This window comes from Hyla sarda, chromosome 4 (genome assembly GCF_029499605.1).
Source record: "Hyla sarda isolate aHylSar1 chromosome 4, aHylSar1.hap1, whole genome shotgun sequence".
Lineage (NCBI taxonomy): Eukaryota > Metazoa > Chordata > Amphibia > Anura > Hylidae > Hyla > Hyla sarda.
In genome coordinates, this window is record NC_079192.1 from 64,607,201 (window position 1) to 64,619,430 (window position 12,230).

Below are 12,230 nucleotides of genomic sequence, written 5' to 3' on the forward strand. Positions count from 1 at the left end.
TGAATGATCGACAGGAAGTTCTTTTCTTTTTGAATTTCCTTTTTCTGACCACAGTGCTCTCTGCTGACTCCTCTGTCCATGTCAGGAACTGTCCAGAGCAGGAGAGGTTTTCTGTGGGGATTTGTTTCTTATCTGGACAGTTCCTGACATGGACAGAGGTGTCAGCAGAGAGCACTGTGGTCAGACAGAAAAGAAATTCAAAAATAAAAGAACTTCCTTAGGATCATACAGCAGCTGGTAAGTACTAGAAGGATTAAGATTTTTTAATGGAAGTAATTTACAAATCTGTTTAACTTTCTGACACCAGTTGTTTTAAGAACATTTTTTCCAGTGAAGTACCCCTTTAAGGTTAATAATAAATTATTAAATTACTGAGACAACCTACCATATTGTGAAACAAAGTCATAGAGTATCCATCCATGTATGTTTGTGTATGTAGGGAGAAAGGTTTTAATCAATTGGTCTAATAGATAGATAGATAGATAGATAGATAGATAGATAGATAGATAGATAGATATTAGACAGATAGAATTATAGATAGAAAATAGACATAGATAGATAGATAGATATGGGATAGATAGATATGAGATAGATAGATAGATAGATAGATAGATAGATAGATATGGGATAGATAGATATGAGATAGATAGATATGAGATAGATAGATAGATAGATAGATAGATAGATATGAGATAGATAGATAGATAGATATGAGATAGATAGATAGATAGATAGATAGATAGATAGATGAGATAGATAGATATGAGATAGATAGATAGATAGATAGATATGAGATAGATAGATAGATAGATAGATAGATAGACAGATATGAGATAGATATATAGATAGATATGAGATAGATAGATATGAGATAGATAGATATGAGATAGATAGATAGATAGATAGATATGAGATAGATAGATATGAGATAGATAGATATGAGATAGATAGATAGATAGATATGAGATAGATAGATAGATATGAGATAGATAGATATGAGATAGATAGATATGAGATAGATAGATAGATAGATATGAGATAGATAGATAGATATGAGATAGATAGATAGATATGAGATAGATAGATAGTAGTAGAAGAAGAACAGCACAGCCAATGGAAGAAAAAATATCGTAGGGGGGTGCACGCAGCTCCTGGATCCTTGGTTAGGGGATCATCTTTCAAACAGAAGAAAAAATCTTGTCCACAGCACCAAAGTTCATGAAAAAATGTGTGTTTTATTTCATAAAAGGTGTCAATACAACAGCGACGTTTCAGTCAGCTCAACCTAACCTTTCTCAAGAGAAAGGTCAGGTTGAGCTGACTGAAACGTCGCTGTTGTATTGACACCTTTTATGAAATAAAACACACATTTTTTCATGAACTTTGGTGCTGTGGACAAGATTTTTTCTTCTTTTAGATAGATAGATAGATGAGATAGATAGATAGATATGAGATAGATAGATATGAGATAGATAGATAGATATGAGATAGATAGATATGAGAGAGATAGATAGATAGATATATAGATAGATATGAGATAGATAGATATGAGATAGATAGATATGAGATAGATAGATAGATAGATATGAGATAGATAGATAGATAGATATGAGATAGATAGATATGAGATAGATAGATAGATATGAGATAGATAGATGGTAAAAGTAAAAATTAGATGTAGTACTCTTTCTGCAGTAGGAAGGAATTTATCAATGTCTTCACCAGAAAACTGATGTAAAAAAAAGTTATACATTTTTAGGTAAATAATGGATTGCTCAAAAATTTGCTAATTTTTTTTCATACAAAAACCAATGATAAATTCCCCCAAGGTGCTAGGGGCAACAACATTCAAAAAGTGAGGTGCAAAGAAAAGCCCCAAAGCTTGAAAAATGCCCTAGTGTGAAGCACAAATAGGTGTTTTTTTTCCATATTGAATGGACAGACAAACAGACATACAGATAATTTCTGGAAAACCCACAGGACTAAAAAAATTGTAGTAGAAAAAGTAAAAAATAAAAAAATAAAAAAAAAGTTGCCTTTATTCCATAATATGTCAAATGCTTTGAATGCTGTGTGTTTTCCTGACATAAAGTTTGCTGGTTCATGTTTACTTTGCTAGGGGTGATAGACACAGTACACTAATATAGATAGCATGTGGAGGAAGGGGTTACTGATGCACTTTATTTGCAAGGTGCTAGGTGAGCAGAAATGCAAGAAACAGCAGCAGCAATGAAGTGGTTACACTGATCATGATGACAAGGTTGCAAACTAAAGGGAGGTCTAAGGTGGAGATCACACTGCAGCACTTTGGACATACAGCATTAGGTACACTGGTAGATGAGAGGGAAGCCTTGATTTACCTTTGTGGATCATTTCCAGTAGGCAAACTTTCTCCCAGGTAAATTAATTGATTTACAAATATCTTGGGGATCTTATTGGATATCAAATCGAGGGAAGATGTTTGAAGTGACAGTGACCATTAAAAGAGCTTTTACAATATAATAGAATTCAGTGTTCTTTTAGAGTCAAAAGAGCTAAGCAGTAACCTTTTATAATACAATGCACAAAAAGCCCCATATAGTGCATACAAATCAATACTATATGATTCAGCATGTTCTGCTTGTTGTTTCTTAGTTGCAGTTTTGTTTGGTTATTATTTGTATCATTTCCTTATTTCATTGTTTTATTTGGATACTACTAATTTTGATATATGATGTGTGTTTTAGCAGTGATAACAACTGGGTATGTGCTTGTTCTGTACAGTTGCATTATTTTATTTTTGTTACCAGGAGATTAAGATGTTTAACTTATTATAACAAGTGAATGTTGTACATGTTACAGCAGTTGTTTTCCAAAAAGTGTCTCATGGGCAGCTGCCAAACTGTAGTGCACTAGTGGCACCAGGAAGGTTTAGGAAGGCATTGCCCCCTCTGTTGCCTTTGGACTCTTGGTAAATAATCTATAAGGGACAACCCTTCCATTGATTATTTATAACAATATTTTAAATGCAAGGCAAGAAGGCTTGTCTCGTCTACGTTGTTAATGTTGTGGATGTGTGGTGAAGCACTATGTGGAAAGCCTTGTGGGGGTGTAGGGTAGTTGGGGTGCTGCTGTTCAATAAAATAAAGGGCGCTGTTAACCCCTGTCACTCGTGACGCCAGGGTGGGGGTTAAACTCTGTAGTGATGCTGGGTCTAGTGCCACCCTTCCCAAGAGCGATAGGTGAGTGTAGAATAAATAGATTGTCCACAGCAGTGCTGAACTTAAAACTTGCAGGAATCTTTACTGAAGATTTTCTGTAAATGCAGTAATGATAACAGTCCAGATAACAGAGTCTTTACAAACAGCACAGCAGTGATTGACAGATGCTTAGGACCGGAAAGTTCCCTTTAGATTTTGAGGATTGTATTTGCATAGATCCGCTGGATTTAGGGGTTGGATTAGGTCCAGAGGTCTTGCTGAGATATCGGGGAATTGTAAGAACTATCCGTCTCTAGCGCAGGCCTAAGCCGCAAGGCTTTGGGCCTAGTAATTTGTCTAAAGTCAGCAACCCAAGAGAGCGACAATATGGCGCAGCTCCCTTATATGGGCAGGGGCTGGCCGTTTTGGATTGGTCCAATCAGCTGTCACTCACCGTTACAATGGATTGTGGGTGATCACAAGTCCAAAACCACCAAAGGTCCTTTAGCAAAAACCATAGAGTTCTCCAACCCGGTCACATGACCCGCAGGTCCTGCGACGCTAAAACATTGAGTAATACCATATACATTTATTTAGATAGATAATATTTATAAATATTAAGTGACTAAGGGGTGACTAGGGGTTAAATGAGGAAAGCGAACCCCGACAGTCCTAGGGACTCTAACTTTGGGGACTAATTACCAAGGCACAGTATGAAATACAGTGCCGGGACACCACAGATGTCTTACCCAATATTCAGCTGGACCTTCCAAATTGTCTTACTCATGTACAAGAGATAAACTAAGCAACCACTGAAGAACAACAGGTCATGGATGGACATGCAAATAAAACGTGTGTAGTGGAGTTGGAGAAAACACTTATTGGGGGAGATTTATCAAAACCTGTGCAGAGGAAGAGTGGTGCAGTTGCCCATAGCAACCAATCAGATTGCTTCTTTCATTTTCCACAGGCCTCTAAAGAGGCCTGTGGAAAATGAAAGAAGCAATCTGATTGGTTGCTATGGGCAACTGCACCACTCTTCCTCTGCACAGGTTTTGATAAATCTCCCCCATTATGTATTTATTTATGTTCTACCAATTTTTTCAGCCTCATTTTAACAAGTATTTTTACCAAAACCAGAAGCTTTAGGTTTTTGCACTTGAACTTGTGGATGTCTCTTGTGGACTGACTCTGTGATGTACGAGTTTGTGTCCTATTCGGGTGCATACTGACAAGCATCTGCACTGGCACTGTACGTAGCATACTAGCATACTGGATGGATCTTCACTCCACTTACTTTTAGGACACGTCTGTTCTGTTGATACCCTTGCAACAGGACTCGCTAGGCACATTTTTTAGGATCTTGCTTGAAGACAGGAATAGAGATTGGTGGCCTATTTGCTTGAGGTGTACCTGTTCTTGGCTACAATGAAGGCTCACTATTGTTTCCTGTGCTTCTCTGACTTTGGTCAGAACAAGACTCACTAACTAGAGTAATTGGTCCCACCTCTAATCCCAGGAGAGGGGGTGCAGTTGGTGGAATATCTTGCATTTATTAGGCAATAGCTAAACACGTGTGTGGTAGCGGGGTCTGATGAGGGCAGATGTTGTTAACCCAGGGGTAGATGCATTAACCCCTTGTATTCATGACGCCAGGGCATGGTTTAGCCTATAACCACCCCCGAAGGTATACCGCTGGATCCTGGGCTAGGCACGGGGGCAATAAAGACTCCTACGCAAGTTACGGACAACGGTAGCTTTACTGAGGGTAGACAGATGGTAAAGTCTATACAGTTCAGCCAGGGCCCAAGGAGGTGACCAGTGACGCAGAGACCTTAAGGGCTTGCTGGGACTTGTAGTAGGATTGGACAATTGAATGTAGACCACGCTGACTTGACAGATGACAGGGACTGACTTGACTCATAAAGCTGTGACTTTATCTTACTTGACTTGATGGTGGCTGCAGGACTGGACTTTGAGGTCTCCAACACTCTGGACACACACACTAGGCGACTGCACTGGACCTCAGCAGGAAGCAAGAGCTAAGAGAGAGAAGAGCAAGCTAGGGATTATATGGAGAGACTAGCAGGGAGCCCATAGGTCACTCGTGGGGTCACCTGGTCACTGGTACCTCCTGGGTAACAATCACATGACATAACTTTTAAAGATACAACACATTTTATAATACAATACACTGCAGAACATATGTACAAGGGGGGAGGGAACAGGTGAAAGGGGCCCTGGGGACACTGAAGGAGGCTGTCTGACAGGACAGCAAGGGTACGGGGCAACATCTCCCGTACTGGGCCACCACATGTGGCCAACCCTGTTTCTCTACTGTACATATAATACATTTTGCAGGATTGGCAAGATTTTAACCATCTACACTCACAGTGTTTTACCAGAGAAATACAAGAATATGCATAGGCAATGTAGAAACACTGTCACATAGGGGGGTATTTATCATTTTTACCTGTTGTCAGTTTCTTTTTACCCATTTTTTTTTTACTTCGGTTTTTACGCATGTTTGACTCAAATCACGGCCAACAATATTCTGACATGGAAAACACACATACCTAAGGAAGAATATGGTATGTGGCAAAATGTGTTTTCCATGTCAGAATATTGTTGGCCGTGATTTGAGTCAAACGTGTCAAAAACAGGCAAATTAGTGCCAAAACAGAATTGACGCAATTGATAAATTACTGACCCCTGCAAAAATCAAACACAGGACCGTCAAAATCTTAGCAAGTTTAAAATTTGATAGAGGTGAGAATGCGCCAAATATTGGTGCAAAAAGACACTGCGCCAAAGAAATGTGCCAAAGGAAAGAAAAAGAAAATATATATATATATATATCTGTTAATAAATACCCCCATAGGCATTTAGCATTTTATACACACATTTACCTGTCCAGCAAACCTAAAATACTATAGCTAACCGTATTATTTCAGCGTAGCAGCTAGTACAGCTGTTCTGGGCCACCACACTAGTGCTGACCAAAATGGAAAAACAGCAAAAGTTGCATTTATTTTTCTTAAATATAAGTTTGGCTTGTCCTGATTGGAAGGTTTTTAGAAAGAAATACAGTGACCCCCCGACATACGATGGCCCCGACATATGATCAAATCAACATACGATGGCCTCTCAGAGGCCATCACATGTCGATGTCAGCATCGACATACGATGCTTTTTTATGTCGGGGCCATCGCATTAAGTGCTATCCGGATAGCAGCTTAATGTTCCCTGTGTGGTGCGGTGAGTATTACTTACCCCTCCACGATGCTTCGGGGTGCCCTTCGGGTCCAGCGCTGGTCCTCCAGTGTCTTCTCAGCCCTCTCCGGTGACGTCAATACGCTGTTGCGCACGCTGTCCCGTCATCCAATAGGAACAGCGTACGCAGCAGCGTAATGACATCGCTACGCAGGCCCAGTAAGGCCTTTCGGAAGACAGCGGAGGACCGGAGAAGACAGCGGAGGACCGGAGAAGACCAGGAGAGCCCAGCAGAGGACCGGAGGAGACCAGGAGAGCCCAGCGGAGGCCCGGGGTCACCATCGGGAGCGGCGGGGACACCATCAGGAGCGGTGAGGACGCGGTCCGGAGCGGCGGGGACAGGTGAGTACAGCTTCCTATACTTTACATTGCACGAATCCCTCAACATACGATGGATTCGACAAACGAATATTGTGAGGGAGATTTATCAAAACCTTTGAAAAACATAACAACATTTTTTAAATGGCCTCTGAAAAATGAAAGAAGTGATCTGATTGGTTGCTATGGGCAACTCAGCAACTTTCCCTCTGGACAGGTTTTGATGAATCTCCCCCTGTACCTTTATTAACCCCTTAAGGACAAGCCCATTTTGACCTTAAGGACCAGGCAAATTTATTTTTCATTTTTCATTGCATTTTTCAACTTTTTTTAAAACACTTTTTATGTCCCCATAGGGGACTATCTATAGCAATCATTTGATTGCTAATACTGTTCAGTGCTATGCATAGGACATAGCACTGATCAGTATTATCGTCTATCTCCTGCTCTGGTCTGCTCAATCTCAGACCAGAGCAGAAGCCGCAGGGAGAAGACCTCCGTCCGCCATTATAGATGATCGGATCCCCGTGGCAGCGCTGAGGGCGATCCGATCATCTATTTTAACATGCGCAATGCCTCAGATGCCGTGATCTGTACTGATCACAGCATCTGAGGGGTTAATGGCGGACATCCGCGCGATTTCGGATGTCGGCTATTACCGAAGGGTCCCCGGCTGCTGCTAGCAGCCGGAACCTGCTGTGTATGATGCGAGCACCGCTCCGATGCTCGCGGTCATACACAGGACGTAAATGTACATCCTGGTGCGCGAAGTACCGCCAAACCAGGACGTACATTTACGTCCAGGTTGTTAAGGGGTTAATTTATGTATTAAAAACAATAGAATACAAGGTACATGGTAAGACGGTAAGTGTGACCCAGGTGTTACTCAATAGCAGTACATAATAATTGGGTCAGTGTAGTTTAACCCCTTAAGGACCAAGCGTTTTTCTGTTTTTGCTCTTTCGTTTTTTCCTCCTCACCTTTTAAAAATCATAACCATTTCAATTTTGCACCTAAAAATCCATATGATGGCTTTTTTTTTTGCGCCACCAATTCTACTTTGTAATGACATCAGTCATTTTACCCAAAAATCTACGGCGAAACGGAAAAAAAATTATTGTGCGACAAAATTGAAGAAAAAAATGACACTTTATTCTGTAGGTCCATACGATTAAAATGATACCCTACTTTTGATTTTGTTGTACGAAAATTAATACATTTAAAATTGTCCTCTTCTGACCCCTATAACTTTTTTATTTTTCCGCGCACGGGGTGGTATGAGGACAAATTTTTGCGCCGTGATCTGAAGTTTTAATTGGTACCATATTTGTTTTGAGCAGACTTTTTGATCGCTTTTTATATGGCATGAAGAGTGACCAAAAATACGCTATTTTGGAGTTTGGAATCTTTTGGCGCGTACGCCATTGACTGTGCGGTTTAATTTATGATATATTTTTATAGTTCTGACATTTACGCATATGGCAATACCATATATGTTTATTTTTATTATGGTTATATATTTTTTTATATGGAATTTGGGAAAAGGGGGTGATTTAAACTTTTAATAAGGAAGGGGAAAATGTGTGTGTTTTTAAACTTTTTTTTTAACTTTTTTTTTTCTTTTACACTTTTAGTCCCCTTAGGGGACTTTAAGGAGAAATCATTCATTTGATTCCTCATACAGATAAATGGGATTACATACAATCCCATTGATCTGTGTGCTCTGCACTGGATTAATAAAGTCTGGCCTTACCAGGCTCTATCATTCTGAGCACCGGAATCGCCGCAGCAGGAGAGGTAAGCGCTCAGGCTACCTCAGTAGCGATCGCGCTGCGGGGGGGGGGGGTGATCCACCCCACTGGACCACCAGGGACGGGATACAGGCACCTTTAGATGCCGTTGTCAACTTTGACAGCTGCGTTTTAAAGGGTTAATAGCCAGCCGCGGCGATCGCCACATGTCGGCTATTAATGCCGGCCCCCAGCTACAGGAATCAGCTGGGGGCCGGCCAGGATGATGCATATATGACACCTACTGAAGGTGCTACTGCTCCCAACATGGTACACACTCTGTTCCATGCTGGGAGAAGTGGAAGTAACAAAATAATGTGTGGACATATAGTTTAAAAAACGCATTACAATGTACTGATTTTACATTAAATTAATAAAAGGCTTTATATACATTATTAACTAAAAAAAAAAAAAAAAAGTTTACTAGAAAATAGAATACATTTTAATTTAAAAATCACATGGACACCTTAGCCATTTTTTTAGCACAGAGAAAATATAATGAAATGCTTACGTAAAGTAGTCTGCTAACCAATTAGAATGGTAACACAATGTGCTACGCCCTACTGAAGGATATATCTTGTGTGTACGCTATACAATAAATCAGAGAACCATTTTGACCTAGTGTGTGTCAGTATGAGTTTTTTTCTCTCTGTGCACGTATTATCTAATTTGGCTTAGGACATCAACATTTGGAACGCATCCAAAACAATTCCCTGCTCGAAAAAAAAAATTGTTCTAAAAAATATAAAATTTGTTCCCTACAATTTTTCCCATCCCTACTGTACCTTTCTTTTTTGCACACACCAAAATTCATACAAAAGGCCCACAGAAAAACTGCCAAAGGGGCAAATAATGCTATTTCCACACAAAGGGAAAATTGCCAGAAAAAACACCAGAAAAAGAACACAAAAACGCAGGGAAATTCACTGGCAGTTTTTCTGATGTTTTTTTTTTATAAGAAAAGAAAAATGACAGAAAAAAACTCAGTGGAAACCTAGCCTAATAGTGACCATATAGACATAGTATAAAAGTAATGTGAAAATATACCATAATATTGAAGATAAATCAGTGAAAGTGAGTAAAAGTGCATAGTGCCTAAGGGCAACCATTGCATAAAATACACAGCACTGTCGTAAAAAAGATAAATAAATAACCTAGCCCAAATACCTAGTTTTTTTTTCTTCTTTTCTCTGTATTATTGTTGCCACTTGTTTTACAGTCCCACAAGCTACAAAAGGTTAGGGACCTCTTATCTGAAGGTAACCTTTGGACTGATATCGTCCAGTCCTTGGTGGCATGGGCAGTCCATGGTAATCCTTTAGCACTACGTCTTGGTCCTGGTGGCCAAGTGAAGCAATGTCTATCTCCAATGGACAACTTTTCCTCTGCACAGGTTTTGATAACTCTTCCCCATGGTCCTTATTCCTTGATAGCTCAGTAGGGTGTCCTACTCATTGTATTATCATTGGGATCCAGTGATTTTTATCTTCCAATCTTTGTTACATATCATAGAATTACTGCAATGAATGCAGGTTAAAGTTACGGGCATCTTATCATGTCGGCATCATGATATCTCTGGTTGTATAGGACCTTTGTTCATTGTTTGCTATGAAGTTTCCAATCCCAAGATTGACATCCACCATAAAGTCATCATAATAACACGTCAGAAGAGTTTATTGAAGGGGGATCCATGGGCTCCATCCCCTAACTAATAAGCCACAGAGTTCATAGAATAACTTTTTTTTCTCTCTTAACAACAGAATAATACACCACTAAAAGAAATTGTTGGAAAAAAAATTGCAGAAAAAAAATCACAAAAAAAATTCCAAATAAACACATGTGAAAAGGGATTGCTTGTCCCTGTTGTCCCTGTATGTATGGAGCACAATGCCACATTGCCAAAAAAAAAAAAAAAAAGAGTTTACTCACAATAACATTTGTATACTTCATTGGTCCTTAAAGGGGTACTCCGGCAAAAAACATCTTAACCCCGGGATCTCCGGCCTGGCAGTGGCGGCGTCCAGAACACGGAAGCTTCCGTGTTTGTGATGTCACGCCACGCCCCCTCCATTCATGTCTATAGGAGGGGGCGTGACGACTAGTACCTGGCCGTTATGCCTTCTCTCATAGACATGAATGGAGGGGGCGTTGCGGCTGTAGTCGCCAGTAATCCAGCATGGAGCGGAGTTCACTCCCTGCACAGATGACCGGGGTGCTGCGCCAGAGATCCCCCGCAATCAGACATCTTATCCCTGATCCTTCAGATAGGGGATAAGATGTTTTTCGCCAGAGTTCCCCTTTAAAGTGGTGATCTGGAGGGGAAAAGATGTTTTAAAGGGGTACTCACGTGGAAAACATTTTTTTTTAAATCAACTGGTGCCAAAAAGTTAAACAGATTTGTAAATTACTTCTATTAAAAAAGGGGGAGATATTTTCATAGGCTGGGTTCACATCAGCATTTTTAATTTCCGTTACTCATTTCTGTTATAGAATTTGAGAAACGGCAATGAAAATCAAGATAACAGATCCCAATTATTCCTGTACGCTATTTAAATCTACGTTGTACTCAGTTATCATCAGTTATGCTTCATTTCCATTATTTATAACAGAGAAAAATATACCAAGAATGCAGTATTTTTTTTCTGTCATACATAATGGATATTCTGACGTACGATAGTAACTTAACATTGAAGTCTATGGGGACAGAAGTAACCTACATTATTTTTATATCCAACTTGGATTAGAAAAAGCTGGCCGGCACTGCCAAGCTTCCCGTAACTCCTATGTGAACCAGGTCAGTCCCATAACAGTTAGTGGTGCTCAATTCCTTATGAAGACGAAGAGTATCCAAAATCCAAATATACAAAGAAAGAAGGAATGGCACTCACCGCTTACTGTAATTTCTTATCTTTTATTCTTCATAAAGTGCAGGTGCTTTGAAAAGGCATTTCACCCTGGTGAAATGCCTTTTCAACGCACCTGCACTTTATGAAGAATAAAAGATAAGAAATTACAGTAAGCGGTGAGTGCCATTCCTTCTTTCTTTGTATATTTGTTATTTTTATATCCGTTATTGCCACTGAGCATGCTCAGAACAAAACACTGGTTAAAAAATCATTTACACTAAGGCTAGGTTCAGACTACGGAATTTCCGCCTGCAATTCCGCTTTGAAATTGCAGGTGGAAATTCCGCTTGCTAAAATGTATAGTGTAGTGAATGGGTTTCCGTTCACAAATTCACACTTCACACAATTTGTGAAGCGGAATTTGTGAACGGAAAATCCGCTTGGAAATTTCTGCCTGAAGAAAGGCGTTGCTCATTTTTCAGGTGGAAATACTCGCGGAACACATTGCAGTCTATTGGAGACTGATTCAGTCGGCACTGGCCACACTCGGAATCTCTGGGCGGAAATTTTCTGCTCGGAGATTCCGTAGTCTGAACCTAGCCTAAGGCTAAGTTTCCACTTGGTTTTTTTTCTGGCAGTTTTTGGAATACTACCACTGCAATTTTTGAGCCAAAGTCAGAAGTGGATCCATAAGGGAGGAGAAGTATAAGTCCTTCCTTTATATGTCCTATTCCTTTTGAATACATTTCTGCAGTATTCGAAAAACTGCCAGAAAAAAAACCAAGTGGATACTTAGTCTAAAGGTAATTAACGGATGTTTTAAC

At 39.9% G+C, this 12,230-nt stretch overlaps 1 protein-coding gene across 4 annotated transcripts in view; it reads right to left on the bottom strand.

Annotated features, from left to right (window-relative positions):
• NPC1L1 (NPC1 like intracellular cholesterol transporter 1) overlaps positions 1 to 12,230 on the bottom strand; it is a 77,773-nt gene that overhangs the window by 30,836 nt on the left and 34,707 nt on the right. For 2 of the 4 annotated variants that reach the window (XM_056571228.1, XM_056571230.1), the window contains exon 1: positions 3,929 to 4,075. The exons of 1 other annotated variant lie outside the window; for it this stretch is intronic. In XM_056571228.1, coding sequence (XP_056427203.1) covers positions 3,929 to 4,020 — 92 coding nt within the window. In that variant the 5' untranslated portion in view covers positions 4,021 to 4,075. Of the gene's footprint in view, positions 1 to 3,928; positions 4,076 to 4,476; positions 4,590 to 12,230 lie in introns of those variants that run through there. One more of the 4 variants, XM_056571229.1, reaches the window with a different exon arrangement.